Source organism: Mya arenaria, chromosome 14, assembly GCF_026914265.1.
Source record: "Mya arenaria isolate MELC-2E11 chromosome 14, ASM2691426v1".
NCBI lineage: Eukaryota > Metazoa > Mollusca > Bivalvia > Myida > Myidae > Mya > Mya arenaria.
This window is the reverse complement of record NC_069135.1, coordinates 28192327-28220188: the sequence shown is the minus strand read 5'-3', so window position 1 is coordinate 28220188 and position 27862 is coordinate 28192327. Positions and strand designations below refer to the sequence as shown.

General features: G+C 36.0%; 1 protein-coding gene across 1 annotated transcript; it reads right to left on the bottom strand.

Moving 5' to 3' along the window:
- Positions 1-438: 438 nt before the first annotated feature.
- On the bottom strand, positions 439-24943 carry LOC128215975 (multiple epidermal growth factor-like domains protein 6). The gene is made up of 26 exons (XM_052922573.1): positions 24851-24943; positions 23841-23961; positions 22242-22420; positions 21630-21762; positions 21378-21385; positions 20975-21143; positions 18865-19080; positions 18181-18336; positions 17567-17671; positions 17081-17202; positions 16228-16300; positions 15897-16037; positions 15268-15444; positions 14786-15018; positions 14265-14409; positions 14097-14161; positions 12207-12374; positions 11168-11252; positions 8002-8262; positions 7591-7651; positions 4581-4744; positions 3859-3984; positions 3412-3555; positions 2875-3021; positions 2003-2295; positions 439-615 (listed from the first exon to the last, which is right to left on the bottom strand). The coding sequence occupies exons 1-26, from the start codon at positions 24941-24943 to the stop codon at positions 439-441; spliced, it is 3762 nt and encodes a 1253-aa protein (XP_052778533.1).
- Between the last annotated feature and the right edge of the window lie 2919 nt (positions 24944-27862).

Below are 27862 nucleotides of genomic sequence, written 5' to 3'. Positions count from 1 at the left end.
AATAATAACTACAAACCAATCAAATTGTTTTAATGAGTAAACTTAGCCAAAAGATCAAAAGATAACCTGTGAACAACTTATCCAAGTTTCATACAAATGGCTACGTAGCAGGAGGGTTACAAGCTTACACCATAATATTTGTGTCAGGACAATACGATTTGTCTGGACAACTTAATTCAAAGGGAAGTAATCTATCCAGGTATTACTACAAGTCAATTTGCAATAAAAAAAGGAAGCACATATGCTTAATGACAAAGTATTTAATCTTCCCTTGAATTATTCATGAGGTAAAATGAAAGCTTTAAAAGCCAGTATACAGCAGAGCTTAGCTCAATTTAATTAACGACAGTGATGTTTAAAAAAAACACACCAAATGTTAAGAAATTTAAAAATGTTATTTACATACAACACAAACCTGTATGTTCCAGTCGGACATGGCTAGGGATAGATTGAGGCGTTGACGCAGAAATATCTGAGGGGACATGGTTTGGTTGTGTAGTTAGCAATGCCTTCCTCATCACAGAAATAGCCAGCGAGGCAAAGGAGACTGGAATCACTCATCCCGGTTTGATCATTGTATGTGCCGTTGGGACGTATTGCAGAGTCCATTGTGACCTGTGGAGGTAGTGAAAAGTAAACATTTAATGACTACAACGAAATAATGAACTTCTTCTCAATTCTTTGAAACGCCATTACCGACTGCACGACATCCATGAAATAATGAACTTCTTCTCAATTCTTTGAAACGCCATTACTGTCTGCATGACAACCATGAAATAATGAACTTCTTCTCATTTCTTTGAAATGCCACTGCTGTCTGCATGACAACCATGAAATAATGAACTTATTCTCAATTATTTAAAATGCCACTGCTGACTGCACGACAACCATGAAATAATGAACTTCTTCTCAATTATTTGAATTGCCACTGCCGACTGCACGACAACCATGAATTAATGAACTTCTTCTCAATTCTTTGAAATGCCACTGCTGACTGCACGACAACCATGAAATAATGAACTTCTTCCCAATTCTTTGAAATGCCACTGCTGACTGCACGACAACCATGAAATAATGAACTTCTTCTCAATTCTTTGAAATGCCACTGCTGACTGCACGACAACCATGAAATAATGAACTTCTTCTCAATTCTTTGAAATGCCACAGTTCACTAGTTATTCAATCAAGGCATGCAATTGTTAAATGTACGATAGTATATCTTTAAATATTGGTTCAACAATGTACCGTAAATAATTGTGTATAGGACGCTATGATATTTTTTTGGACGCATAAAAAAACAAGACAAAAACAACACTCAAAGCATATATTGGACGCAGGAAAAAAATGTCAAAATCGGCAGCCGCCATATTTGTTTTGAGGAATTTTATTGATTCGTGAAAATGGCAAAGGTTATTAATGGAACAGGAATAACAAATAGTAGGAAAACTTTTAATCAATCTGTGAGATGCCAAATTGTACAGTTCGTTTATTATGTGCTTTTCTGTGGTTTATAGAAATTTAACAGTGATATACTTTATATCCCACTGGTTTATTTACTGAACACCAAGCGTTGATACCGGTATATCATTTGTATATCATTTGTGGCTGGCCACAAATTATAGGATAATATGCCATTCAGGGTAGACTAGTTGATATATATTACAGGGGCATAGCTAGAGCCAATTTGATTTGCAGGCGCAAACATAGGGGGTCAGGGATCACCTCCCCTCCCCCCTGAAAAATTTGAATGTTTAGAAAGTAAACTGAGTTTAGGTGTATAACCAGAGTGATAATAAGCTTTAAAATCGAAAAACAAATGTAGGGAATTCACATAGTTTATCCAAATCTCTTCAACAAAATCTTCTTTTTATTACATCACTGATTTGTTGTACATTCATTTAAATTTATATCACTGAACATATAAATGTTTTAACGTTCTAACGACAACATCAGATTAATGGTGTTCAAATGTATACATATAGGAAAAAGCAACTCATTTTACCATACAATAGTAGCCTCTCCAGCATGGCTCGGACACTGTAGAATTTTCCGGACAAATCCTTCCACCCGGACAAGGCTGGCATTCAGCCTGGCTTATGGCCCCTTCCTTATCAACAAAACTGTTTGGTGGGCAGGTAGCAGGCGTGGTCACCCCTTCTTCGCAATAGAATCCATAAGTGCACAGCCCACCATTGGGCAGGTAGGAATTGTCGGGGTCAGATACACCAATCCCACTTAAGACAGATGTGGCCAGCCTGGCATGGGCCTCGATCTGCACACCGGTACAGTATTTGCCTGTAAAAAATTAAAGGTATGTAAATTTTCTTGAGCTATACATAAATAATCATTTTATTAATAATAATAACAGATGGAAAATAAGAAATTATATAACTTTAAAGCAGCAGCATCAATGAGAATAGAATGGCTATAGATTGCTTTTTAAAATATGTACGATATTAAGTTTTTTCATGATTCATTGGCTTTGGCGAGGTTTAAAATTTATTTACAATACCATCACTCCATCATTGCAAAAAATTAGTCAATTAATGTTTCTCAGTTATAATTTCCAGTCCTTGCCCAGTATTCAATATTTATCCTATCCTTATCCTTAGACATGCCCCAGTTATTCCATTCAGCCCATTTGGTCAGCTAAATATACAGGCCAATCAAAACACTTAGTTTATAATATTAAATTTAGGTTAAATCTAGCTTATTGAATACCACCCCTGGTCATTCCTAAAGGAAAACCACCCATCCACAACAAATTCTTCAAAAAACTTACCAGCAATGCAGGCTGAACAATCTACCGGCTTTTCCAGGTTTGTTGAGGCGTCATTTAAGTCCCATTCAAGCACAGCGTCGGGGCAGCCGAACTCTCAGGGCAGTATGAATAGATCGGGCAATCAATGGGCACAGATGTATTAGACAGGCAATAGTACCCTGCTGGACACGCGTCACACTCGAACTTGCCCACGTTTTCTTGGTAGGTGCCCGGGTCACATGGTATGGGATCGGCAGTGTCTGAAAAAGGGAATAAAAATGGAAACATTCTTTTAATAAAAGTTTAAAGCTTATAAGATCATTGGGTGGTCATACTACTGAAAATGAGCATGTTTATGAAAGTCTAAACTCAAAATAATCGCAATTTTATTACCTAATAGGAAATGATATGTATTTTCCCGTGTCAAATATATGTCAATTGAAAACAACAATATGACTTATATTTAATATCACATTTTAAGACAAAACAAAATTTTCAAGCTGGACATATTTACCCTGCCGCAAGAATGTTCCTAATTGATAGGAAATGGTTCCCCAACATGTATTTACCCTTGGTTAATATATTTGTCAATCGAAAACAAAAATATGTCTCATATTTCATATGACATTGATAGAAAAAACAGTTATTACTGGCTGGACATATTGATCCCGCTGGACAAAGGTATCCGGTGAGAGGGGATGCGTCTCCGATATCATCTGCTGCAGGGCAGTAGTACCACTCAGCACACGGGCCAGTTGGCTCAGTGAGAGCTTCACCTCCACAGTATTTTCTTCCTGTGAATGTAAAATAAGCATAAATTATCATTTTTTATGACTTTAATCTTTAATTTCAAATGTTACCAAAACATCAAATTACATTACCATCGCATAAGCTCTTCTGGCCTTTGGCCAGTAGAGCTAAAAAATAAACATAAATATGAAAACCTGCGGATCCCTGCACATTTACCTCAACAATCAAAAAAGGTTTGTCATAATTGTTTTTGCAATTCACACAATAGTAGCCCGCAGGACAAGGTAGGCGGCTAAGGTCCATCTAATGTCTTAACAATGTGTCCTATGATTACACAGAAAACTCACCAATTGGACATGGTTCGCCATCATTTTGGGTGCCACTAAGACAATAGTAGCCTGCAGGACAAGGCAGTGTGTAGTTCATTCCCAGGTCCGGACATGACCTTCCTGCAGGACATATGTCACAGGAATCTGGAATGAAAGAACAGTAACAGGATGTTATAAGAGAACTTTTTTTATTACATACTAGGGATAATCCAGCAATTTGTACATTTTGCTTCTATAAGCAATAATTTTTACTGTGAGACCAAATTAATATATATATATATGCCTTTCACTTCATCATTACTATAGGAACTTTGAGAAATATATATCCAGTCTATGAACTTCTAGACCAACTATCGGGCCTAAACAAAAAAAAAACTTTACTCGACCCTTCCTACCAAATAGGCGCTGTTGTTTTGTTTTTATAGTCGGGTGTTAAATAAAATATAAAATGAAAAAAAAATGTATATTTTTTGTGCGTTTTAATATGAAGTTAAAAACCTTAAGCTTTACACTGAAAAACTCTAAACACCATTCTCCAAAGATGACAATAACGTTCTTTATCAAGCTTAATAAAAAAAAAGAATAGAAAACAGTCTACATACCCTACCTGTTTTTGGTAAGGATGTAACCCTCATTATACAATTATTATTTTGGCCTCGTACATATCATTAATGTGAAAATAAAATATGTTACAGGAATCTGAGAACATAGAAAAATTGTGTTATTCATAATACAATTACCTTGTCCCTGTTGGATTTGGTATGTGCCTGGGGAACAAGGGGTTTCTTGGATGTCACCAGAAAGACGGTAGTGACCGGCTGGACAAATGTAACCAATGATATTGTCTGTAGGCGTGGCTATATCGGATCCCATCAAACAAATGTACCCAGCGGTACATGGAAGGCTGAAACATATATGAAAAATAAATATAAATAAATTATGTTGTTTTTTTACCTTTCAACTTAAGAAAAACATACCATTTTTACATGTGGACAAAATCGAAAAACTAAACCTCAGTTATGATCAGGAGTGCTTAGAAAACTAATAAAAACTAAGCCCTTGTCATTATCATTACCTTTGTTTGCAGTGGGTTTCCATATATATTTTATTATTTATATAACTTTTTTATTTTATTTTATTTCTTAAAAAGGTTAAAAAAATAAAATATTTTACTAACTTTGCTATTTAAGTACTAATTATTTTGTAAATTAAAGCATTAAATCTATCAATTACATCAAAGCAAATACACCCAATTCCAAGCCAAACAACTTGTATCACTATAGCTTAGCTCTTGCAATTAATAACATAATCACACAACAGTAGCTTTATGTTAGCAAACAGCATATCATCATTTTATTGCATCATAAAACCACATTGTTATGGCCGTCCATTTAGAGCACTCGCTTTTCACAAAGATGATCTGGGTTCAATTCCCGGCCTGGGCGCATATGAGCTTGGTTGGTTGTCACCATGCTGGACAAATGGGTTTTTTCGTGTTCGACTTCCTCCACAACACATGACTTACGAGTGTGACTTGGCATATGTCAATATAACTTTCTTCACAATCGTTGTAAAATAAATAAAGCTTAAACTAAGAAAATTATATGATAATATACTGGAACTAAAGATGCCTTGAAAAAGTGATAATTATTGTTTTTTTTATATATATATCACCTGATTTGATAGGTAGGTTACATTCAAACAAAACTAGAGCTGTCACAGGAGTGACGAATACCCCAAATGCCGCCTGGACACAGGAATGGCTAACCATTCCTTTGAAAAGAGGCCATAACTCCAAGGTTACTGCACACTGCATCTTCTTTTATCATGCATGTATTGTTTTATTTAAATCTGTTGAGTAATTTAGAAGTTACACTGCTGACAAGAAAAACTAGCTGATGCTCTAGCTGATCTCTTCTGGAATAAGACATCTAGAGCATTCACTAGCTTTTCTTCCAACACGATCATCATCAAATTTTACAAGTACATATTTGGGCTTGAATGCATCTTTATTCACCTGCCGGAAACCGTTTTTCTTTTTTTAGTAACAGTGACCTTGACCTTGGCCCCACCAACCCCAATATCGAACTTGACCTGTATCTTCTGATGTTACACCTGTGTACCAAAAATTTTTCAAATCTGTCAAGCCTTTCATGAGTTATTGTCCGGAAACCGTTTTTCTATTTTTAGTTACAGTGACCTTGACCTTGGCCCCACCAGCCCCAATATCGAACTTGACCTGTATCTTCTGATGTTACACCTGTGTACCTAAAAATTTTCAAATCGGTCAAGCCTTTCATGAGTTATCGTCCGGAAACCATGAAAAACGACCGACCGATCGACCGGCCGACCGACAAGCTCACTAACTTGATCTGTATCTTCTGATGTTACACCCATGTACCAAAAACTGTTCAAATCCATCTAGCCTTTCATGAGTTATCGTCCGGAAACCGATTTTCTATTTTTAGTAACAGTGACCTTGACCTTGGCCCCACCAGCCCTCAAACTTCGTTTGTGGGGGTATAAAAACATGCATTACACTAAGATACTACTTACTCAGAGTGCCCCCTAAGATTAAAAACACAATGTAATAAAGCGCTTTTTATACTCAATCAACCTTTAGCCGGCTTAGTGTTTGGCATTATATTTTGTCTACTTGCCTCTTCTGTACATTCACATAAATAGTAAAGTAGGGAAACTTTAAATTAGTCTTACAATGTCTTTTAAGATTCAAATTGCGAACATTTTTTGAAGTCCAAAATTTTCATACACATATTTATCGAATATCTCCAATATTAAAAAAGTCACCAGCTTTTAAGGTGAAAGTAATTCTCACCATTTTGTGAACTGATGGCCGTGCAGTAGTTTCCTGACTTACAAGGCTCACAATCAGTCAGGTTCGAGTAACTGGTTCCCTTTGCTATGGTACCTGAGGGGCATGGGGTTGGCTCATAGCTTCCTTAAGGACAGTAGTTGCCTATCGGACAGAGTCAGGGGGGTTGGGAAGGAAGGTGCTTCCGTTGCAGAAGAAACTGGAACAAAATACAATTGTTAAGTGTCTTACTTTGAAATTCTCCCCAAAGGTCTTATTTTTCACAATTTATTTTAACGCCATCCTAATTATCTTAAATTCAAAGCATTGCTAAATGTTACATATTAATCAAGCATGAATATGAAAGAAATGCAAATCTTCATGGGTCACAAGTGCAAAACCTTGCAGAAATGGTCACAATATAAAATTCCCAAAGAAATGACCATCACAACCAAAAGCAACATGAGCGCTGCAGAGAGAATACTAGTCTGTTCTTGTTTTTTTTAGAAAAAAAAGCCTAACTCTTTAATTATTAAAGCCTAAGTTATGCACCTTGCTATAAATGATAATTATGCATAAAGTTTCTGGCAAAACATTTAGCAAGTTTAATTGAAACTCTTAAATGCTTTATAAGTTTTGAGCCAAAGTGACCTTTTATCATTTTTACATCGACAATGCAGATACAGACTACGTCAGGGGTATGACAAGAGTTTGACAATTGTTCTTTAGTTTTTGTTGAAAATCTTATAAATTAATAAAATATTTAACCAACCCAGGATAGCAAAGTCCCTCGGGCTCAGGAAGTCCTGCATTCTGACAAATATCCCGGCAAACATGGCTGACACTGGGTCTCGGCCACCAATGCTGTTTGGTTGTTTATGTTGCTGAAAGGCACGGGTACTCATTGGACCCATTAACACCACCAGGGCAGTAGAAACCTCTGGGACATTCGTAGTTCGAGATTGCCGATTGCGACGAAGGCATGGTCACAGAAGTAACCTTAAAAAATATAATCAAACATGAAACATTAGACAATGGATAATAGTTTTCAATGAAAGTTGTCCCAAGACAGTGCCATCCACTATAAGCCGCTTTGTCATTGAGATATTCACTGATAAGCATGCATTATAGATGATATAGTACAGTACTGTTAAGACCAAACTTGACAGTTTGTGCACTTCCAGTACTCTCATAGTTCACTAGGAGTGCACTCCTGGTGAACTAGGGTAAGACAAGGGAAAGACTATAGGTGCTATATATGTATATTCAGGATTATAAAGAGAATATTCAAAAAGCTTTGAAAATTAATTCATAGCCCAAATGGGAAAGGTTAAATTATAAAATCCTACCTGCTGGGCAAAGTTTGCATGTGTCTTTCTGGTATTCATCCTGGTAGTAGCAGTTTTCCACTGTGTTAGCTGGACAATAGTAGCCAGGGGTACATCTGTAGATGTTAGCTGGACAATAGTAGCCAGGGGTACATATGTAGATGTTAGCTGGACAATAGTAGCCAGGGGTACATCTGTAGAGGTTAGCTGGACAATAGTAGCCAGGTGTACATCTGTAGATATAGGGGTCCGGCTGGGATTGACCCGCCGGGCAGTAGAAACCTGGAGTATATAAAAGAGTGATAATGTTTCATTTCAAAACGACCATTACAGCCTTGTTAGTTGGAAAAAAAGTAGCCAGGTACCATCTGAAGATCTAGGGGATGGGCTTCAATTGACCTGCTGCGCAATAGAAACCTGGAATACTGTATGAAGTCAGTAAAAAATGTCTGTCAAGTAAAACTAAAACTCATAATTAAAGGTCACACTAATATAATGCTGAGCCTTTAAATCAACTATGGCAGGGATTATGATGTTGACTACATATGACTGCAATAATATGAATTAAGTATTCTGTAGTTTCTTAACATAAAGTAAACTTTAAAGAGCAACTTTACTTTTTCATGAGGGCTATTCCAGTAAAACATATGTCCCACCCCAGGAAGGCACTTTCAAAATGGACCATCCCCCTTCAGAAGTTTATTTGATGAGAAAAGAACCCCCTTTAGAATATTTTCTGAGCAAATTCGGACCCCCTTGAGAAGTTTATTTTTTTATACGTCTATATGCAAAGATTATTTGCAATTACTCTTTTGTAACTCTTTGATCAGGTGAGCTATATAGGACCTTATAGCTCACCCTAGTTTCTAAGCCAATCATCACCCAGAGATTTTCAAATCTTTGCTCGAATAGGTTTCATATAAGATCACATCTGCACCCAATAAGTTAATTATTATAACTAGGTCAACAGACATGGCGCGCGCCAAATGAACTTTGAGCAGCCAATGGGCACGCTGTATACGGCCTTGTTCGATGATTGGCTTAGAAACTAGGGTGAACTATAAGTCGGTTACAACTCATGTAATGGAAAATAACCAAACTTATTACTGGGCTTTGCTTGTAATAAATTTTGTTATTTTCCATTAATAAATTTGGTTATTTTCCATTATATGGACTATAACCTACACACCACGGTTCTCTTGTTTCTTCATATGTTGCTATAAGTGCATATTAAGCCACATGAGGCTGAAACTTTCACCCATGTAATTATATACAACCTAAAAATACCTTGTGGTCGAAATGTTAAGGGGACGAAACATTCGGATTTATAACATTTACGCAATACGTACAAATTATGATTTCTAATAAAATTCTAGACAACTGTTGTCAATTTCAGGGGTCGACACTAACCATTTTTCCAAGGGATCCCGAAGGGACACCAACATTTGAAATCAGGTGTCCCTTCCTGAAATTAGGAGTCCCTTCCACTTTTTACATTTTTTCATTGTTGAGCCTGTTTTAATATTAAATTCAACATCCTTTTACTTTTCAATTTGTAATGCAAGTATAAACCACCATAATTATTATACATGTTTTCAGCAGCATGTAATGACAGGTTAGTAGCACTGAATGGCAGTGAGGTATATTTTGGTCTCTAAGTTGGTAGATTGGGTTCAAAAGCGGGAGAATGTCTAAGTCCCTTTTGTTTTCAGTCAAAAACAGAGATGGATACAATGTAAACAAAAACTTGATGTTGTTACTATTTTTAGATTTTTGGAAAATACGCATAAAATACATCATGGTTCAGGGTCTTGTCAAATGTCGGTGCTTTTCATTAAGAAACTGTAGGAATATTACATCTGGCTTGTGAAAACTCCAATCAATATTTAGTAGAGCTGTTGATAAATCAACCAGACTGCCCAACAGTCGTAGCGCATACTGGAAGAGCAGACGACCAAAAATTGTGTATACATGTTAATTTTCGCGCCAAAAAGTCATAAAATTTTATAAATTTATTGAATTAATGAATAAAACCCTGCAAATTTTATTTCTATTATTTTTTATCAAGGCATAAAATATATGTCTTTAAAATTAACAAAGAATATTGATAAGTTGAATGCCAATTAACAAAGAATGCTGAATGTAGGATGCAGTTCTTTTGTGTCGTAAATGTTAGTTGTAAATACTCAAAGGTCACATCATATTATATAAAAGGTATCATCAGAGTTGGCATCTTTTTGGGCGGTTCTGACACATAAGCAAAACAATTCCACATAAGTATTTTACCGATAATAAATCTCTATCAGCTCTGACCTTGTTTAAAATGTAAACAACAAAACGGAAGCGTTAACCTGCATGCGCCTGTGAAATGACCTGTTTATTTATAGATTCATGACGTAACTATAGTCAAATAGTCAGCTATACTTTCGCTTTGATGAGTCCGATAATGATAATTAATAATATTGTTTTGACATGTGCTGTCAAGAAATTTAGGGAGCCCGAATTTAGGTAATAAATTAATTAAATGCTACTTATTTATTGATATTTAGCGTTTATCAGTCAGAAATTTAAGTGTCCCGACGGAATACCGGACTTCGAAGTTCAGGTGTCCCTCCTGAAAAACTGGTGTCCTCGGGATCCCGGGACCCCGTTAGTTTCGAACACTGCAATTTGGTATACTTACCACGAAACGTATCCACACATGCGGCGCAACTATTGGTTTCTAGCCAATTTTGTAGGTTGGTCTTCGACCACGACTTTACAAATTCTGGCGCCTCCGCCATCTTGTTGTCAAGGGACGCAACTTCTTCTGATTTCCGGTACCGCGGAACCGACTCGTAATATCGCGAAAATTTGTATCCAAACCAATTCTGTACACGACGTTCGGTAAAATATGTTATATGGATAAAAAAAACGGTATTTCACCATCAGGCAGTGAATATAAATGAGCAGATACGGTCAGAAGCAAAAAAGAAAATGACGCCCCCCTATAGAAGCGAAATTGGACCTATCACCACCCCCTACAGTAGCAAATTAAGAAAAAGACCTACCCCCTACAGAATTTCTTTATTTTGCCGTCCTGGGGTGGGACATATGTTTAACTGGAATAGCCCTGACCAAGACATACAGAAATAATTCATTAATGAATACTTCAAATACAAAAAAAACACAAATACATGAAACCTACCTGCGTCACAAGGCCCAGATACCGCAGACAATCCTGTGCCATTACAATAGAAGCCTCCATCACAAAGCAGGCACTCAGACTCAGCCTTGTAGGTTGTAGGTTCCATTGCTGCATGCCTGTAGGTAGCCAGTAGCGTTTGGACAGAAGTGGCCCACTGGGCATTCTATCTCCTGTAGAAAGAATGATAAATTTATGTGAGTACAAGTAGTATATCAATAAGTGAGAACCATTCATGTAGTTTTGTATGTACATTTTACAACTCAACAGGCAGATAGTTCAGAGCTTTGTTCAAGTTAACAACGCTGTTAAAGTCATGGTTGTTAACTTTTATATCTTTACTTCAGTAGATGTTCCATAGACACACTTGTAATCTGCTGAATTACTAACAGTATTTGAGAATATTGTTTCAGCTGTACTTGTTTTATTAAAAAATATTGGCGCTTCATAAAATATTTCATCTTTGAAAATTAATAATGATGTCATTAATAACACTGTCAACTTTAACATTGTTTTGAATAATTGGCCAATGATCTATAAGCTTACAAAAATCTTAACAATAAGCGCACCTACACTGTTCATCATGGAAATAAGTCACAAGGGGAATAAATAAATCTGTTAACATTCTATTAAAAAGTTAAGGAGAGGAGAACTCATGTAATTATATTTTACGGAACACAATGATACTAAATATGGCAAGAATTTACATTAAGGTATGAGACTTTGAACACTGATCAAAATAAATCTTATCCGAAGTACACGTTAACAATAAGGTTAAATAGGGTAACTAATGCACCAGTCAGTCAATTTTACCCCCCTACCCTGCTGGTAAAATCCCTGCCAAATGCCCAAGCACCATGAGGACATCCTAGGTAAGGCCCATTCCCCACTATTTTTCGTGTGAAAAACAAAACCACTGCAATCACTTGGCACTGTACAGCCACCTGGAAGCTAAAACATTGGCCCATTTCTCCCCTCTATCCCTGGTATGACCCCAAACCTGGTGCATAAGGATTACATATTAACTATTATCATGCCATACCTGTGGGCTTGTGGCGGCTCCTGGGCAATAATATCCTTCATCACAGAAGCCTTCGGGTGTGTCTAGCTCAGACTGACTACAGTACATTCCCAGGGTACAGTTGTAGGCATAGGTTGCACCAGCTGGACAGAATGTTCCTGGTGTACAGTGACCTCCCTGAACTGTTGGCTGTGAAGTTTGGGGGAATAAAACAGATGCATAAGATATAGTACAAGTACATACATGAACATTTTTGTGAGTACAGTATAAAGAGTTATCTTATTGAAAGCCTTAGAAATTGAATATAGGTTAACATTACAAAAACTGTGGATGTTCAAATCCAATCAATTAGTAAAATATTTTTAGTAAAAATGTAAAAGTAAAAAACAAAAACATTTTTATGTTGATTCACAAAGAGACTGTTGGTTAGAATTGTAATTCTTCAAACAAAAAGAAAAAATCCTTGATAGTATCTGTTCGTATGAAAATTATTACAATGCAGCAACCAATGTCTTAGTATTTCAGTAAAAACAAATGTACATTTAATACCAAAAAATGCCTTCTCTTTTTTGTAAGTAAGTTCATCCAACATAAATATATTAATTATGTGAAAAAAGTTAGGATAATTAAAAATCATTTCATGGAAAAATACAACACAAAAACAACAATAATCAACAGTATTTTCGTGAAGATATGAGTTAAAAACACAGTCATTATAATGTTAAATAATGAATGACATCTAAAATTTAAAAAAAAACCATCAAAAACACATATACAAACATTTAAATTGAGCATTAAACAATCTGGTTTTAAATCAGAAACACATTTTGTTAGAAAAGTGCATTGTTTTACCAGAAATAGTGCCTGTACAGTAAGAAATGTTATTGTTTTTATAATACATTGCATTTCAAAATAAAATCAGCTCTATACAATATCAAACTTATGACCACAGAGTCAATTAACCATTATATGAATACTTTAATTAATTTAACCCTTAGGCTGCTGATGGCGATTTTAAAGGCTTTGCAAACAGCTTGGAACCAGACCAGATGCCGAGTAACTCGGCGCCTGGTCAGGTTCCAAGCTGTTTGCCACTCAGTCAATATATGCCCAAAGTTTTAAGTAAATTAAAAGGAATTTAGAATAAACCAGACAACATCTTTGAGCAGACGACAATTTACCCAGCATGCAAAGGGTTAACTAGCCAGGGTTCTCAATAAGTTTCAGTTAAACCGTCTCACATTGTAAAGTAACCGACCAGCTGCTACTTATTCTACATCATATTTAATTATTTTTCCAAATTAGAACTGGCCCAATTGCCATTTGAACTGTCAATTTTGGCCCGCAGCCGGTTCTTAGTTTAAACTTATTTAATTTTACAACGATTGCAAAACAAGCTATTGCAACTTATATTAATCACTCTCGTTGGCATGATCTTGCGTGAGAGTGTGGTCAGTGAATTTCACAGTCATCTAGGGACTGACCTGTAAATTGACCAATAATTAAGCATTTTTTTATCCATCCTATACCTTGTTTACGGAGTAATTTAGCCATCACATATTTTTCTATATAGTAATAAACCTTTGTAATATAGAACTGCTCTATTCTGTCCAGTATTCATAAACCAGCTTAAGTCATTTCCTAACTGAAAGTCATTTTCTTAATTATCATATTAATTTATACTTGCTTTATAGGATTAGTAATATTAAATTTTCGTAGATTTGATTAAAAAACATGTATGTAAAAAACAACAAAAAAAACACTTAAAACTTTTTATAATTTGACAATGAACATTTTATGAAATTGACTTAAGTAATGATTTTAGAGGTTTTATAATAACTCCCCCCCCTCACCACCACCAATTAACAGACATTATATAATATGTAGCAGTAACTTTATTCCTGACAGTACCAATAATAATTCTAAATCTCTTAAAATGTAAATTCCATTGACAATGCTATTTTTCAACTCAAAACCTGGATATAAAAATATGATATTTAATAGAAATAACTTCAGCTATTATGCAATCTTCTCATCTGAGGTAAGCTCTAATACATGCTCTAAATTATGACTACATACCATTCGTGAGGTTGTTGAATGTCTGCGGTGGACATGGGTATTCTGTAGCATGTGTGGTGTTAACTGGACAATAGTGACAAGCCGGACAGTCAAACACATTTAAGGTGGTGGTATTGGCTGGACAGTAGTAGCCGGATGGACAGTCCTGCAGTTATCATGGAAATAATTTAAGGATTGTGAACCAGAAAAGTAGATAAAATAAAGCTAATGTAAACTTGTCAAAGATTGATGTTTTATAATTCTTAAGGTATCAAAGTCGGTCAAAATTAACATAATTGCATGATTTTATAACATTTTATAGTGTAACGAAGCCTGATATTTGAAATCTTAAGAAACTCAGTAGATTGGGTACTTTTAGTGAGTGTGTTTGAGAAAGCATGTTAAAACAATAACCATTTAACCATATCCAATTCCTTCAACATAGGACATTGTATGTACCAATTCATGTGATTCTCAAAAAAAGAAATTCAAACAAATTATGCCTCTGCATTGATTCAGGTTAAATTGAAACTTGACTTTACCTTACAGTGGTCCTGTGTGGTCAGATCCTGGTAGGTACCAGCGGGACAACCAATGGGATTGTCCGTACCTTCTGGACAATAATGGCCAATAGGACACACATCACCAACAATGGGGTGAACTGTACCGGCAGGGCATTGGCTAGCGCTTAGCATGGTGGGATTAGCAGAAAGTGCGCCCGATGTACAGTAGTGACCGGCACCGCAAGGGCCTGAAGGGCTGGTCAAGTTGTCAGCTAGAAAAGAGAGAAATACGTTTGATATCTTACTGTACCAATTACATTTTTAATGGGTTAATGCTATGAGGGATGTGTTACCTTAAAAGAAGGAGGTAGATCGATGATCAAGATACAATATACAAGACAGGAGATACAAGAATCTTATATAAGTTAACAAGAAACATTAGCTCAATGAGCTGTTGTCTGACATGAATAACCAACATCGAATACTTATCAAAACACAAGATGACCATTTTGAATACTTACAACCACAATAGAATCCACCAATGCATGATGTGCACTCGCTTTCCTTTGTCAAGACCCGTAACTGCGATTTAAGTTCCAGCTGGGCAAGGCTGCCAGTTGTAGCCAGTGCCGAGGGGCAAGCAGTATTCACGGTGCTGATGTCTCCAGCCACCACATTGGCCGCCACACAGTAGAAGCCTTGAACATAATAGAGCTAAATTTACTCATCTGTCATATGTTCAACAACTCATTTGCAACAACAGCTAATACAGTCAAACCCCGTTGGCTCGAATTCCTCTTTGGCGTGAACTGGATGTAAATGACCAATTTCTTTATACTGAATGTAAGTGTTCCTGCTTGGCTCGAATGTTCCAAGGCACGAGGTACTTTCGCTGGTTCCTAGAAGTTTGAGCCAACAGTGGTTCGACTAGATGTTTAATCCCCTGCTCGAAAATATTTTATTCACCCTGGTGAAAAAATTCTTTGAAACAAATTGAATAATTTGTTTAAACAAACATGCTATTTAGTGTTTACTTAAAGTAAAGAAATTCCAACTTATGGTACTTTATTTCCAATTTGTAAGTTTGATGTTCACCTGAACTTTGTGAACTAAATGGTAAATAACTAGTCTTAGTTTTGTGTCCATTTACCTTCAGGGCAGATCTGACACTCTTTTTTTCTGTCAGATCCCGTGTAGTACCCAGCAGGACAATCTTGTGGGACCGCAGTGCCCGTGGGACAGTATTTGCCAATGGGGCAGATCACTTCTGTCTCAACAGGGCAGTAGTAACCTGGGAAATAATAAATTTGTATTATTAAGGTAAATTATCCCATGGGGTAATTATATCATGTGAGTTTTTTAGATTAAGGCATTATTTCCTGATTAAGGCAAATCATTTAAGTCTGAACTCTGCTACCCATGGGCGGTTGAAACCTGGGAAATATTTAAGTGATATTAAAAAGGAAACATCAGGCTTTTACATTTAGCCAAATATTTCCCAGTAAGGCAAATCACCTCAAGTCCCAACAGTGCTTCCCACTTGGTATAAGTAGGCTAGAGAATACATTTAGCTCAAGGCAAAGATATCATGGATGTTGACAATGGGCAATACTTTCACTGAAAATATGGGATGGCTTTTCTGCAAAGCTGTATGGATATTTTGATGTGCAGTATTTGCAAAGAAAGTATAGTATCTCTTCCACATAAACACAAATTTACAAGATTTCTGTGGTTTTGGTGGTCTAAAGGTGCAAAATGAAAGTTCAACTTATGTGCAGTTTCACTATTAGATTTTTAAAGATTTTAGTTATGTCAGTGAATCAACTTGGAAACCATTATGTACTATTTTAAACAGGGAAACACAGACAAGACAGAAGCATGGTTGTTGTGTTCATTATTTCAACCATGTAAAGTGATATATTATCGGCCTACTACTAGCTCACATTAACAATTCTGGGCATATTTTTAGGAAATACTGTATTTGCCGATTTTGGACCGTCTAGTGTCTAGTCCCTTTAAATGGTTGAATGACAACAAGCATCATGTTAATTTATTAAAGGTTACAGAACCAGTAACAACTCTTTAATATAATTAAATCCATCAATCCATGTGAGTAGCTTCCCTTTGAAGTGAATTGTAAACAAACATTTTTTGGCCTGCAATGGACTTTGGGAAAAAATGTCAAAAGCCCAATACTGTACATAAGACGCAGGAATTTTATCTATAAGAAATCTGGGGAAAAAAAGTGTGTTCTTTACACAATGACTTACAATTATAATTTGTCTTCTTTACTCTAGACTAACATCCAAAACTTTACAATATTGTGGTCCATACCTTCTTTGCATTCTCCAGTGACATTGGCGAGTCCTTCTCTGTTACAATAGTAGCCTGGGTTACACTGGCATTACCCACGTTGGAGAAGGTTGCATAGGGGCAAGGTGTGGGATACTCAGAACCTATAAAATATTATTAATATTTCAGATTTTTTTGGTTAAAGGTGCTAACGATTGGTTGGTGCCAAAAATATAGGTTTTAAATTTAAAAATTTAATCCATTATCATGTTTTACTCATTTGATTTTTATGAACAAAACAAAAATACTACTACATACTTAAGGTGTTCAGCAGCTGTACTACCAACTAGATGACTTCTGACAGATCATTTAACATAAATCTTCTAATGTGAGCATCAATATTTAGGTTCAGAATTCTTTGAAAATGCGAAGCAAAAGATCCACTGCACGTCTATTACGATAAATATGGTAATAAAATCATCAATGGCTTGGGCATATAAACATCAACATTTTCGAAACCCCTCTTACCTATTGGGCAGTAGTTGCCGACTGTGTACTGTTCCTTGGTTTGGCTGTCGCTTCCCAAAGGACAGTAGAAACTAGCGAAACACGGACCAACTACAGCACTTAGGCCTGAAAATAACAATAATTAGTTACCATATGTGCCATATTTTTTAAAGGATTGAAAATGAGCTGGATAATGAGGATTACCAAATATATGCATTTGCAGACACCAGTAGGTACTATTACACTGGCAGTTTTATTGCTTAATTCAGTTGGAGCAAATATATCCAAACTTATCCTCCATAGGATCTCTAACTTTTCAGTTTACTAATAAGACGATGCTCGTCTTTTTATAAAATTCAAAATTGTAATATATCAAATAGTGAAAGCAAACATTTCCAAGTCCTCCTACAGTTGATCCCTGTGGGCTCAAACTTGCATGAATCAAATTCTTCATTGACTCTAAATGGATGAAAGGGACTGATTTCTTTCTACTGAAGGTAAGTATTCCCTCTTGGGTTGAATTTTCCGAGGTATGAGGTATTTTCGCCTGTCCCAATGAGTTTGAGAAACAGGATTCAACTGTATTTATATTTTATGTACAAGGTTTTGGCTTTAACAGCTCAAACCAAACTTACCTATTTCGTTACAATGACTTTCTCCAATACAGTTTAGAAACTGATCTTCCGAATGCAGCGACAGACTTGGATTGAATGTTCCGGCAGGGCAAGGCACTGGGTCTGCTGTTTGGTCAGGACAATATGAGCCAGTCAGACATGGGTCAGCATTCGCCCCTGAAGTGGACAGAGCTGACATTGCAGATGATATAAAAATGGACATTATAAAGTCATCTAAATAAATATTATTGGGCAATAGAATGTTCACATGATAGTGATTACAGGGTCAGTGATAGGTTTTTCATGTATCTACACAAGATCCAACACAATGCAATTATTAGTATTGATACTGTATTTTAGTCTGAGGGGTTGTATTCAAATTGAGCAGAGTAATGCAGATTCAGATTATAAAATGTGTAAAAAAAAACGGAGTCAAATATGATGTTTCCGATCAAAACACAGTACTAATAACCTTGTGGTTTCTGATCAAAACACAGCACCAATAACCTAGTTATTGAATGCATATCTGGTATAAATCACACAGTAGAAATGCTATAACATAATGAATGACACTTTAATGCCACTTTTTTGTTTTCTGACATAATTTGAACATTGGCATTAACAATCTAATGATGTTACATCAGCAGAGTGGAATAGCCCCACATTTGAAACTAATACAAATGCTAAAACAATAATGAATCTTACCTTGGCTTGGTGTCTGTGATTGAGCTCCTGTGAGACAGTAATAGCCGACAACAAATGCTAAAACAATAATATCTTCCCTTGGCTTGGTGTCTGTGATTGAGCTCCTGTGAGACAGTAATAGCCGACAGAACACGGGTCTCTTAGAATAGGTGCGGCCAGTTTCATCACATGCCATACTGCCAGAACAAGATTTACAGTTGTCTTCATGGACAAGCCCTGTCAAAGGATATCAACTTAATAGAAATATGGTTAAATGTTTTGTTGTTGAATTAAGCAACATTGTGAACAGAAGTGTTAACTTTTAAATGTGAAATATTTGATGATGTGCTCATATTTGTATAAAACACCTACAGCTTAGTTTTCTCAAATCTTGATAAAAGGTACTGCAGATCGCAAGTGTATCCATTAAGCTTCTAGTGAAGTAACGATTTTATCAATAATGTTAACAATAATGTTAACAATGTTGTTAACTTTTAACACAGTTCTGAAAAATCAACCCTATGTTTAACTTCTAAATAATCATTACCTGTGGCATTGTTAAATGTTCCAAGTGGACAAAGGTGCTGGTCAGCATGTTCTCTGTTGCTTCCAGACAGAAGCTACCTTCTGGACAAATGTATTGGGAGTAGTTGGAGATGGCTCCAAAAATACCAGCATCGCAGAAGTAGCCTGGCGGGCAGTTTATGCAGCTTGACTGGATAGGTTGATCCTAGAAAGACAGATTATATTAAGATTAGGTATAATTCTGATCCTGTTGGAGATATAGTGGGCAGTTTATATTTATGGCAGTATATGCAGCTAGACTGAGTAGGCTGGTCCTAGAATTGCAATGTTTGCTTTAATATTGACTTAAATGTAGTAACATGCAAAACCTTAACCAGAATTTCTACGTTGAATAATAAAGGCCTATTATTTTGCATTAAATGCAAACTAGAGTTATCTAACTTGATTAATTTAGTAGGTTGGATGGTCGAGTACCATTGTATAAAGTCTCAATGCAATAACTCAAGTAGTTGCTGAGATATTAACCTATGTGTGCTTACACACAAAACCTTAACCAGAATTTCTAAGTCAAATTATAAAGGCCTATTATTGGCATTAAATGCAAACTTGAGTTATCTTACTTGGTTAATTAAGTAGGTTGGATGGTTGAGTACCATTGTATCAAGTCTCAATGCAATACCTCAAGTAGTTGCTGAGATGTTGACCTATGTGTGCTTGCACTCAAAACCTTAACCAGAATTTCTAAGTCAAATTATAAAGGGCCTATTTTTGGCATTAAATGCACTAGAGTTATCTTACTTGGTTAATTAAGTAGGTTGGATGGTTGAGTACCATTGTATCAAGTCTCAATGCAATACCTCAAGTAGTTGCTGAGATGTTAACCTATGTGTGCTTGCACGCAAAACCTTAACCAGAATTTCTAAGTCAAATTATAAAGGCCTATTATTGGCATTAAATGCAAACTAGAGTTATCTTACTTGGTTAATTAAGTAGGTTGGATGGTTGAGTACCATTGTATCAAGTCTCAATGCAATACCTCAAGTAGTTGCTGAGCTATTAACCTATGTGTGCTTGCACACAACCTTAACCAAGGGATGATGACAACGCTCGGGTGAGTAGTATATCTCTCCTTATTCTTCAAATAGTCGAGCTAAAAATGGCCTGGTGCTGCTTACATATTCATTTAAACTGAATTGAGACATATTTATTTAAAACAATTGTACATTTGTAAAACGAAAAATCATTAGTTAGAAGTTACACCTTTTACTTTGCTTAATTGGTCTTTTTAGGCTAAGTCTATATGTTTTTTGAAAGTAAAAAAAATTCTGTAATTCAATTAACATTAAACTGAAATTCTTGGTATTATCGGACAATGGCTGATAAGATAAACCCATTAAGCCATTTGGCAAATAGTTAGCCAAGAGAGTAAAGAATAATCATATTTTTAAGGAAATCAACAAGTCACGCTTGAAGACTACAACCAATTTTTTATGCATCCAGGAGGGAATCAAATCCATTTTGCATTGATAAAAAATACCCTAATATGACATCTTCAGGTACATGTATGAAGTTCATGATTTTTTTTTTAATTAACATGAAGTCATACCTTGGGAGCAGTCTCCTTCAATAGCGGAGAGTCCTGATTGGCTACAGTATTTTCCAGCAGTGCAGGACAGACAGAACGAGTTAACAGTGGCTCCCTGGCTGAGCAGGAATGTTCCAGGATCACAGGGCTCTGTTGGAAACACAGAAGTGGCCTGTGGGGCATCGGTCACCTGTAAGGACAGATAGGAGGTAACTTATATAATGATATAACTGCCAGACAGGGAAGCATTATAGCTACCCGCATACATGGCATGAAAGCTGCCCAAGAAACAGAAGTGACCTGTCGGGCATTCGTAACCTAAAATGGTAGACTATACTTTACAATTATATAATAAAACGCCGAAGGTTGTCTCTTGTTATCCGTACATGAAGAGGAATAACTCAATAACTAAAACCAGATGTACTGGCCTTGCTATACACACCCATATTGACAATGATAACATGCTTACTAAGTTTCATGAAAATATCTTTAACAATGACATCAATACTAGTCTATGATATCTAGTCTTCTATTGTTTGAAAAACAGTTTCAAGAGAATATCTTTTACAAGTACATTAGCACTATGATGCTCTTCTGTTGTTGGAAAAACAGACAAACATAATTGTTTTATCCCTTGCATGATCAATTTCAACAGGTATTATAACAATAAACATACCTCCAGTGCCTGTGGGTTGGTCGGTTGTGAAATTCCCTGTGCGGTAATATCCCGCACTACAGTTACCAGTGACTGTATCTAGCATGTCTGTAGAACAGTAGGAGCCTGGGTCACATCCCGTTGTGTAGCTTCCCTGTGAAGGAGATAGCAAGTTATTCCTTAGACATAAGAAGAAACGTTACACAATGAATTTCCTGTGTTGTAATATCCTCCACTAAAGTTGCCTGTTTCTAGCATGTTGGTTACATAGTAGGAGCCTTTTTCCAGCACACTGAATTTCTGGTACAAAAACATAACAGCACTACAGTTTCTTGACCATATATCCAGCTTTGCTGATAACACTTTTTTTGTGGTAGTATCCAGTTCCCCAGGGACACTTCAAGAACTGGGGTGGAGAGTTGTTTACTTCTGGCTACTAAGAACCAGGGAAAACAATCTCAACAGCTACAGTTAAAACCCATTGGCTTGACATTTTGGGGCTCAATGTCCTCTTTGGCTCAAACTTGATGTAAAGGACCAATTTTAATTTACTGTATGTAAGAATTCCTGCTGTGATATTCAGCAAACAGGTTTCGACTGTACTTCAATGTTTAAGACCCAATTATATCTTGCCTGTGGACAATAGGTGCCAGCTAGGCATTTTCCTCCCTCTGGACTAGTGGGTTGAGCCAATAACGAGCCTGATTCGCAGTAACAGCCCGGATCGCACATTCTTGTGGGTGCATCGAGCCCCGGGGCAACACAGTAGTACCCAGGGGTGCAGGGCAGGCAAGAACTTTCATTGTGGACTCCTGGAGAAAAAAGTGAATTCAGGATAAAATATTATACATATAAAATCCCAATGCCACATTAAAGCCAGAATTTTCATTTTACAATGCAATTTCGCAAACCTAAGATTTGAGCTAGTGACCTAGTTTTTTTACCAAGAAGACCCAAACTTATACTTGTCAGGGATATATCATACAAATAACCTGATCAAACTTTATGAAGATCAACAGAAACTATTCAATTTGTGCGAGTGACCTATTTTTTTACCTGAGGTGACCCATATTCACAAATGTTCAAGACAATATATGTAGATAAGTATTCTGACAAGTTTCATAACAATTGGATAAAAACTATTGACTGAATGACATGAAATTCAAACTTTAATGTAGAATTTTTTAAGCTATCCTGCCATTTTTTTGCAGTTCTATAACCTTGTAATTTTTCAATGAAATGTCAGGCTACTGGTAATAACAATATATTAAAAGAAGTACATTTTTTATGACATAACCATACTGTAAATAGGCATGCCAGGACGACTTATGAAGTAACAGGCATTTACTTTTTTTAACAATTACTTTCAAAAGTGATAGAAACAATATATGAGCCGCGTCGCGCGATTTGGGGCCTTCAGACATATTTTTTCTATTACAATGTTAAGGTATTTGAATGCCATGTAATTTCAGTAAGATATTCTGAAATTTTCATGATAATATCACATAAATTGCGTAAGTAAGGTGTTTACAAGTGAGATCATGTATTGCGCATTTTGAATACTAAATTTGACGTCATTCAAATGACGTTGTAACAAAAGTGCATTATTCAAATGACGTGCAAAATTATTGTATCAATATTACAACTAGCTCATAATTTAAATTATTTTCTTATCACAGAATCTTTAAGGAACATAAATTCAGATAAAAATAATGAATCATTTTTGTGTTTTTAATACATTTGGCCGTTTTAAACACAGACTATCAATCCAGTCAAAATATGTGAAGACGAAATCCATGGAAACATGAGTAAACCAATAGTCATAAATTATCGAGAAAATGATGCACCAATGACAAACCTTAAAAAGAAAGAAGTCAGGAAGAAATTGTTTACATAGAAAAAATCATTATCTTTGGCACTTTTTATTAATGATTATTTCATTTGTAATAATTATGTCCAAAGGCCCAAAATCGCACGATGCGGCTCATATCATTTTTGGATTGATCTATTCATCAACATATATCACAGCAAAGTCTTTGGTGCCAAGCTTAATCTTGTATGGAAGATTGTCTCTAACCAAACAAATTTTTACCATTTCGGTTATAATTGACAATCTAAAACTGATTTAAACTTATAACATTGGTGTATAATTGTGTATAATTATGAACATTTACACCACATACCAGTGAGGTTGTTGAATGTTTCAGCAGGACACGAATACTGGTTATCCACTGTGGTTCCATCGAGGCAGTAAGTGACCGCTCGGACACAGGCTAACTGTGTAGTTTGTACTGCCGGCCAGGCAATAGTAACCTGATGGACAAGTCTTGCAGTCAGCCTGGTTGTCTAGGTCCTAGAATGTTAAAGTAGGATTGTAAACATTTAAAAGAAAGTTTAGGATGATTATAAGTGATTCAAAAGTGAATGAGTAATAATTGGGCCCGTATTCAGTTACCACCTTTGATTAGAATGAGTGAAATCATTGAGGCATATTGAATTCTGTCTGAGGAAATATTGTTCTCCCACCTCAGATAAGTAGATGAATAATTTAACCATGCTAGATATTCTTATCTTGCCCACAGACAAAGAAAAAATGCCTGAATGACACTCCTTTTTAATGGTCACCAGTGCAGGGTTCTCAATAAGTTTCAGTTGAACCGTCTCAAAGAGTAAAGTAACCGACCTGCTTCTACTTATTCTATTTAAAATTAATTTATTTTTCAAAATTTTAACCGGCCCAATTGCCATTTGAACCATCCATTTTGGCCGGCAGCCGGTTCTTATTGAGAACACTGCCAGTGCACATTGCAATTACCTCCCTCGGTGAAGACTGTCATCTGTAGCAACATGAAAACCTTGTCTTGTGGCAATATTTAGAATGCTAGTTAATTATTTCTCGCCTTGAATGTTACCATAAAACAGTTTCCACGCACCATTCAAGAAATAATGCTTCACACTCCTTAGGACTTTTTAAAGACCGATTTGAATATTAATATAATCAGAATCACTGTGCGCATATCCATGACAACCACAAATTATCGCATATCCATACGCAATTATTTTTCTTGATATTGTAGATCAATTCCGCCATAAAAGTTAAAGAAGCCTGTTTTATGCTATTACATAACTTTTTTTGCAATACCGCCAAGAAGTTTATTAGAACTATATTATTGAACTTCAAAGAAAGAATTGGACAAAGGAGTTAAAACATGTTTATTTGATTGTATTTACTTGCTAAGTGCCTGCGAGACAACTTCCTGGTGTCGGAGAGCCTGTGGGACAAGGTGAACCCTCCAGGGAGCAGATTCCACCAGTCCCTGTGTTCGAAACGCCATCAGGTTGGGAGGTGTCTACACCCAAAGTGCAGAAGTACCCAGCATCACAGTCTGCCACGGGGGGCAGTCAGGTTTGTCACATCACAGTGTTTCCCGCCTAAGCATTGCTGGCAGTCAGATGTCGTCAAGCCCGAGAACATTGGAAAAGGTGCCTTCAGGGCACCAGGACCAGTTTCTACCATGTGTCTCGGGGCAGTAGAAACCCTCCGGGCAGAGAGAGTAACCCGACGGTGAATCACCTGAATAAACAACAATAAATTAAACAATGTTAACACTAAGGTTTGTCTTCTCATATATAGTGACAAGTTGACATGAAAACTATTTTTTCTTAGAAAGGACTTCCATTTTCTTTTTATTTTGGGCTGACTTGATTCACTTTTGACAGATAATTTCTAAAAAACAGAACTTGTAAATCTAAATTTAGGGTTATTGGAGAAAAACAATAGGTAAATATTTTTGAAAATTGTTAATTGATTTACACTTAAATTGATAACAATATAAAATCAATGGTCAAGCACAATAAGTTGTTGTTGTTTTTTTTAAAAATTACACACCATGCAGAAAGAGAATTTGAATGGATACAAAACATTAATAAAATCAACACTTCAGCCACAATGGGTCTTCCAATGAAGGTGATATAGAAATAAACCTAATCTTGCTAAACAACATACATAATAATGTGCATTTAACTAAATTAAGAAATGTAATATAATCAACATACCACTAACAACTTCCTCCGGAAAACAGTAGAATCCCGGTGAACAAATCAGACACGAGTCCTGTTGGGCAAGGTTGGTATAATATCTGGGCAAGCATGGAGCAAGGGTGCCCGTACCCAATGGACAATGGAGCCCGATGGGGGCATGGGTATGCAGCGTGGTTACGTACAGATTGCCCACTTGGACAGTAGAAACCAGGGTCACAGTCATTGACATTGCTTGTAAGGCCTGGAAAAGAGAAAAAAACAATCAGTGTATGTATATCAGTATATCTCAATTCCAACATAATTGAAGCTATTGAATTGGTCCAGAGCAACCCAAGTTGAGGAAGGTATAATCCCTAAACCTCTTGTAATTTTGTAGCCCCACGAACAAGAAAACAAAATGGCGACCAAACAAAGTCCTTGCTTTACACTTTCTATGTGTACTCGGTGAGATATAGTTGTCACACTGTCTGTAGTTACACTTTGCTCTCTCATGTTATGAAACTGAACTGTTACAAATGTTATATAGGTTATATTTACCATTAAAACACGATTCTGCTTTATCAACAATTGTGTCATCATTGGCTTGCAAGTCTTTAAAGGTGCACAATAAACAATAGGTTATTGCAAACATTTTTTTTAATTTTAATGCATTAACTCATTTGAATATGATTATACAAACAAACAAAAGCAGTGATTTTGTTACAGATAAAAAATATCAACCTTTTTAAAAATATCAATTTTCATATTTATATTAAATGTTTGTTTTTTTTGGCTACGTGGCCAAAAATTGTTTGGTAAAAAAGCGCTAAAATATTTCTAATATTTCTCAATCTGTACATAAGTCATATGCTTAATTCATTTTCATCTTTAACTATTAAATTCAAATAAGTTAAACATTATATTGCATTAAAATAAAAACTTAAGATTTTGGCATCAACCTATATTGTGCGCCTTTCAAACAACCAAATCAAACTAACATACATGTCCTTACATATTTCTTTTATTGACCATCCAATAGACATAACTCTTACAACCTACCTGTATCGTTACAGTATTTCCCAGAATCACAAAATGTACACGAGGTCTGACATTGATCATGCCCTGTGTGTTACTCAAGGTAACCGCGGGACAAGGTGTCGGGGCTGGGGATCCGGCGGGACAGTAGCTTCCCGCGGGACAGAGGTGTTCTGTACTCCTGTTGGATCCAATTTCACAGTAGTATCTGAAAAACATGGCACTGACTTGATTAAAACATTGATCATTCCATGGGTATTACTGACAGTTCCCGCAGGACAGGTTGCTTTGGATCTTTCGGGGGCAGTAGCTTCCCGCATGACAGAGGTATTCTGTACACATCTTGGATCAAATCTAACAGTAGGATTTGAATATCACGACATCATGGCATACATGCCATATCCCCCGGAGGGGGATAAAATCCCCCGGAATTTCGACCCATCCCCCAATCTCCCGGAGGGGGATGAAAATCCCCCGGAATTAAAAAGTGTTTAAAATTACGCAAATTTATCACAGGGTTTAATTATATATGCCTGTTTACAGTTATAATGCCCTTCCTGTCCTGAAGCTTAATTGGATTATCAACTGATGGTGTGTTTTAACAACACCTATTGGGTGACACTTAATAAATCAGCAGGGCACATTTCATGCATTGTTTTGATTGAAAGTGACAGAATTTGCGTAAGAAATGTCAATTAGACTGGTCAGATAAAAGGTCGATTTTCATTGGTTAAAACTATAATTTTTATCCAATCAGAGAGGATGTAACAAATTAAAGCGTTCTTCATAACATGTGTCATTGTCATCAAAAGAATTAATAATTTAAAGGTGACTGTAAATTATTCAGTAAAGAAAAGGATTAAAATAACTAATAGACAATGCTGTTCTTTGTTATGCCTCACTAATATGTTTACATACATGACATTGACCTTCATCGCAAATATCGGAAAATAACAGAACTTCCAGAAGAGAAACTGAAAGTAGACAATTCGGATGAAATGACTTTTATTTATTTATTATGGTGATGTTGTTTTTGTTTTTTGTTTTTTATGAATGCCAAAAGAAGATATGTTTATGAACTTAATAAATTATGCGTTTGCTTTTTATCAGAAGCAAACAATTCTGACTATTTGGGAATTGAAATGAAAAATATTGATAATTCATTCCATTCTCTCTATTAGTCTGAAAGTCATCATTTA

Coding starts and splice junctions, on each gene's coding strand:
- LOC128215975 (XM_052922573.1), bottom strand. CDS start 24,943: ATGGCGTTTCGAACACAGGGACTGGTGGAATCTGCTCCCTGGAGGGTT. Junction 23,962..24,850: donor ACCAGGAAGTTGTCTCGCAG/GCACTTAGCAAG, acceptor TTAACATTCTAG/GACCTAGACAACCAGGCTGA. Junction 11,253..12,206: donor GAGCCGCCACAAGCCCACAG/GTATGGCATGAT, acceptor ACAACCTACAAG/GCTGAGTCTGAGTGCCTGCT.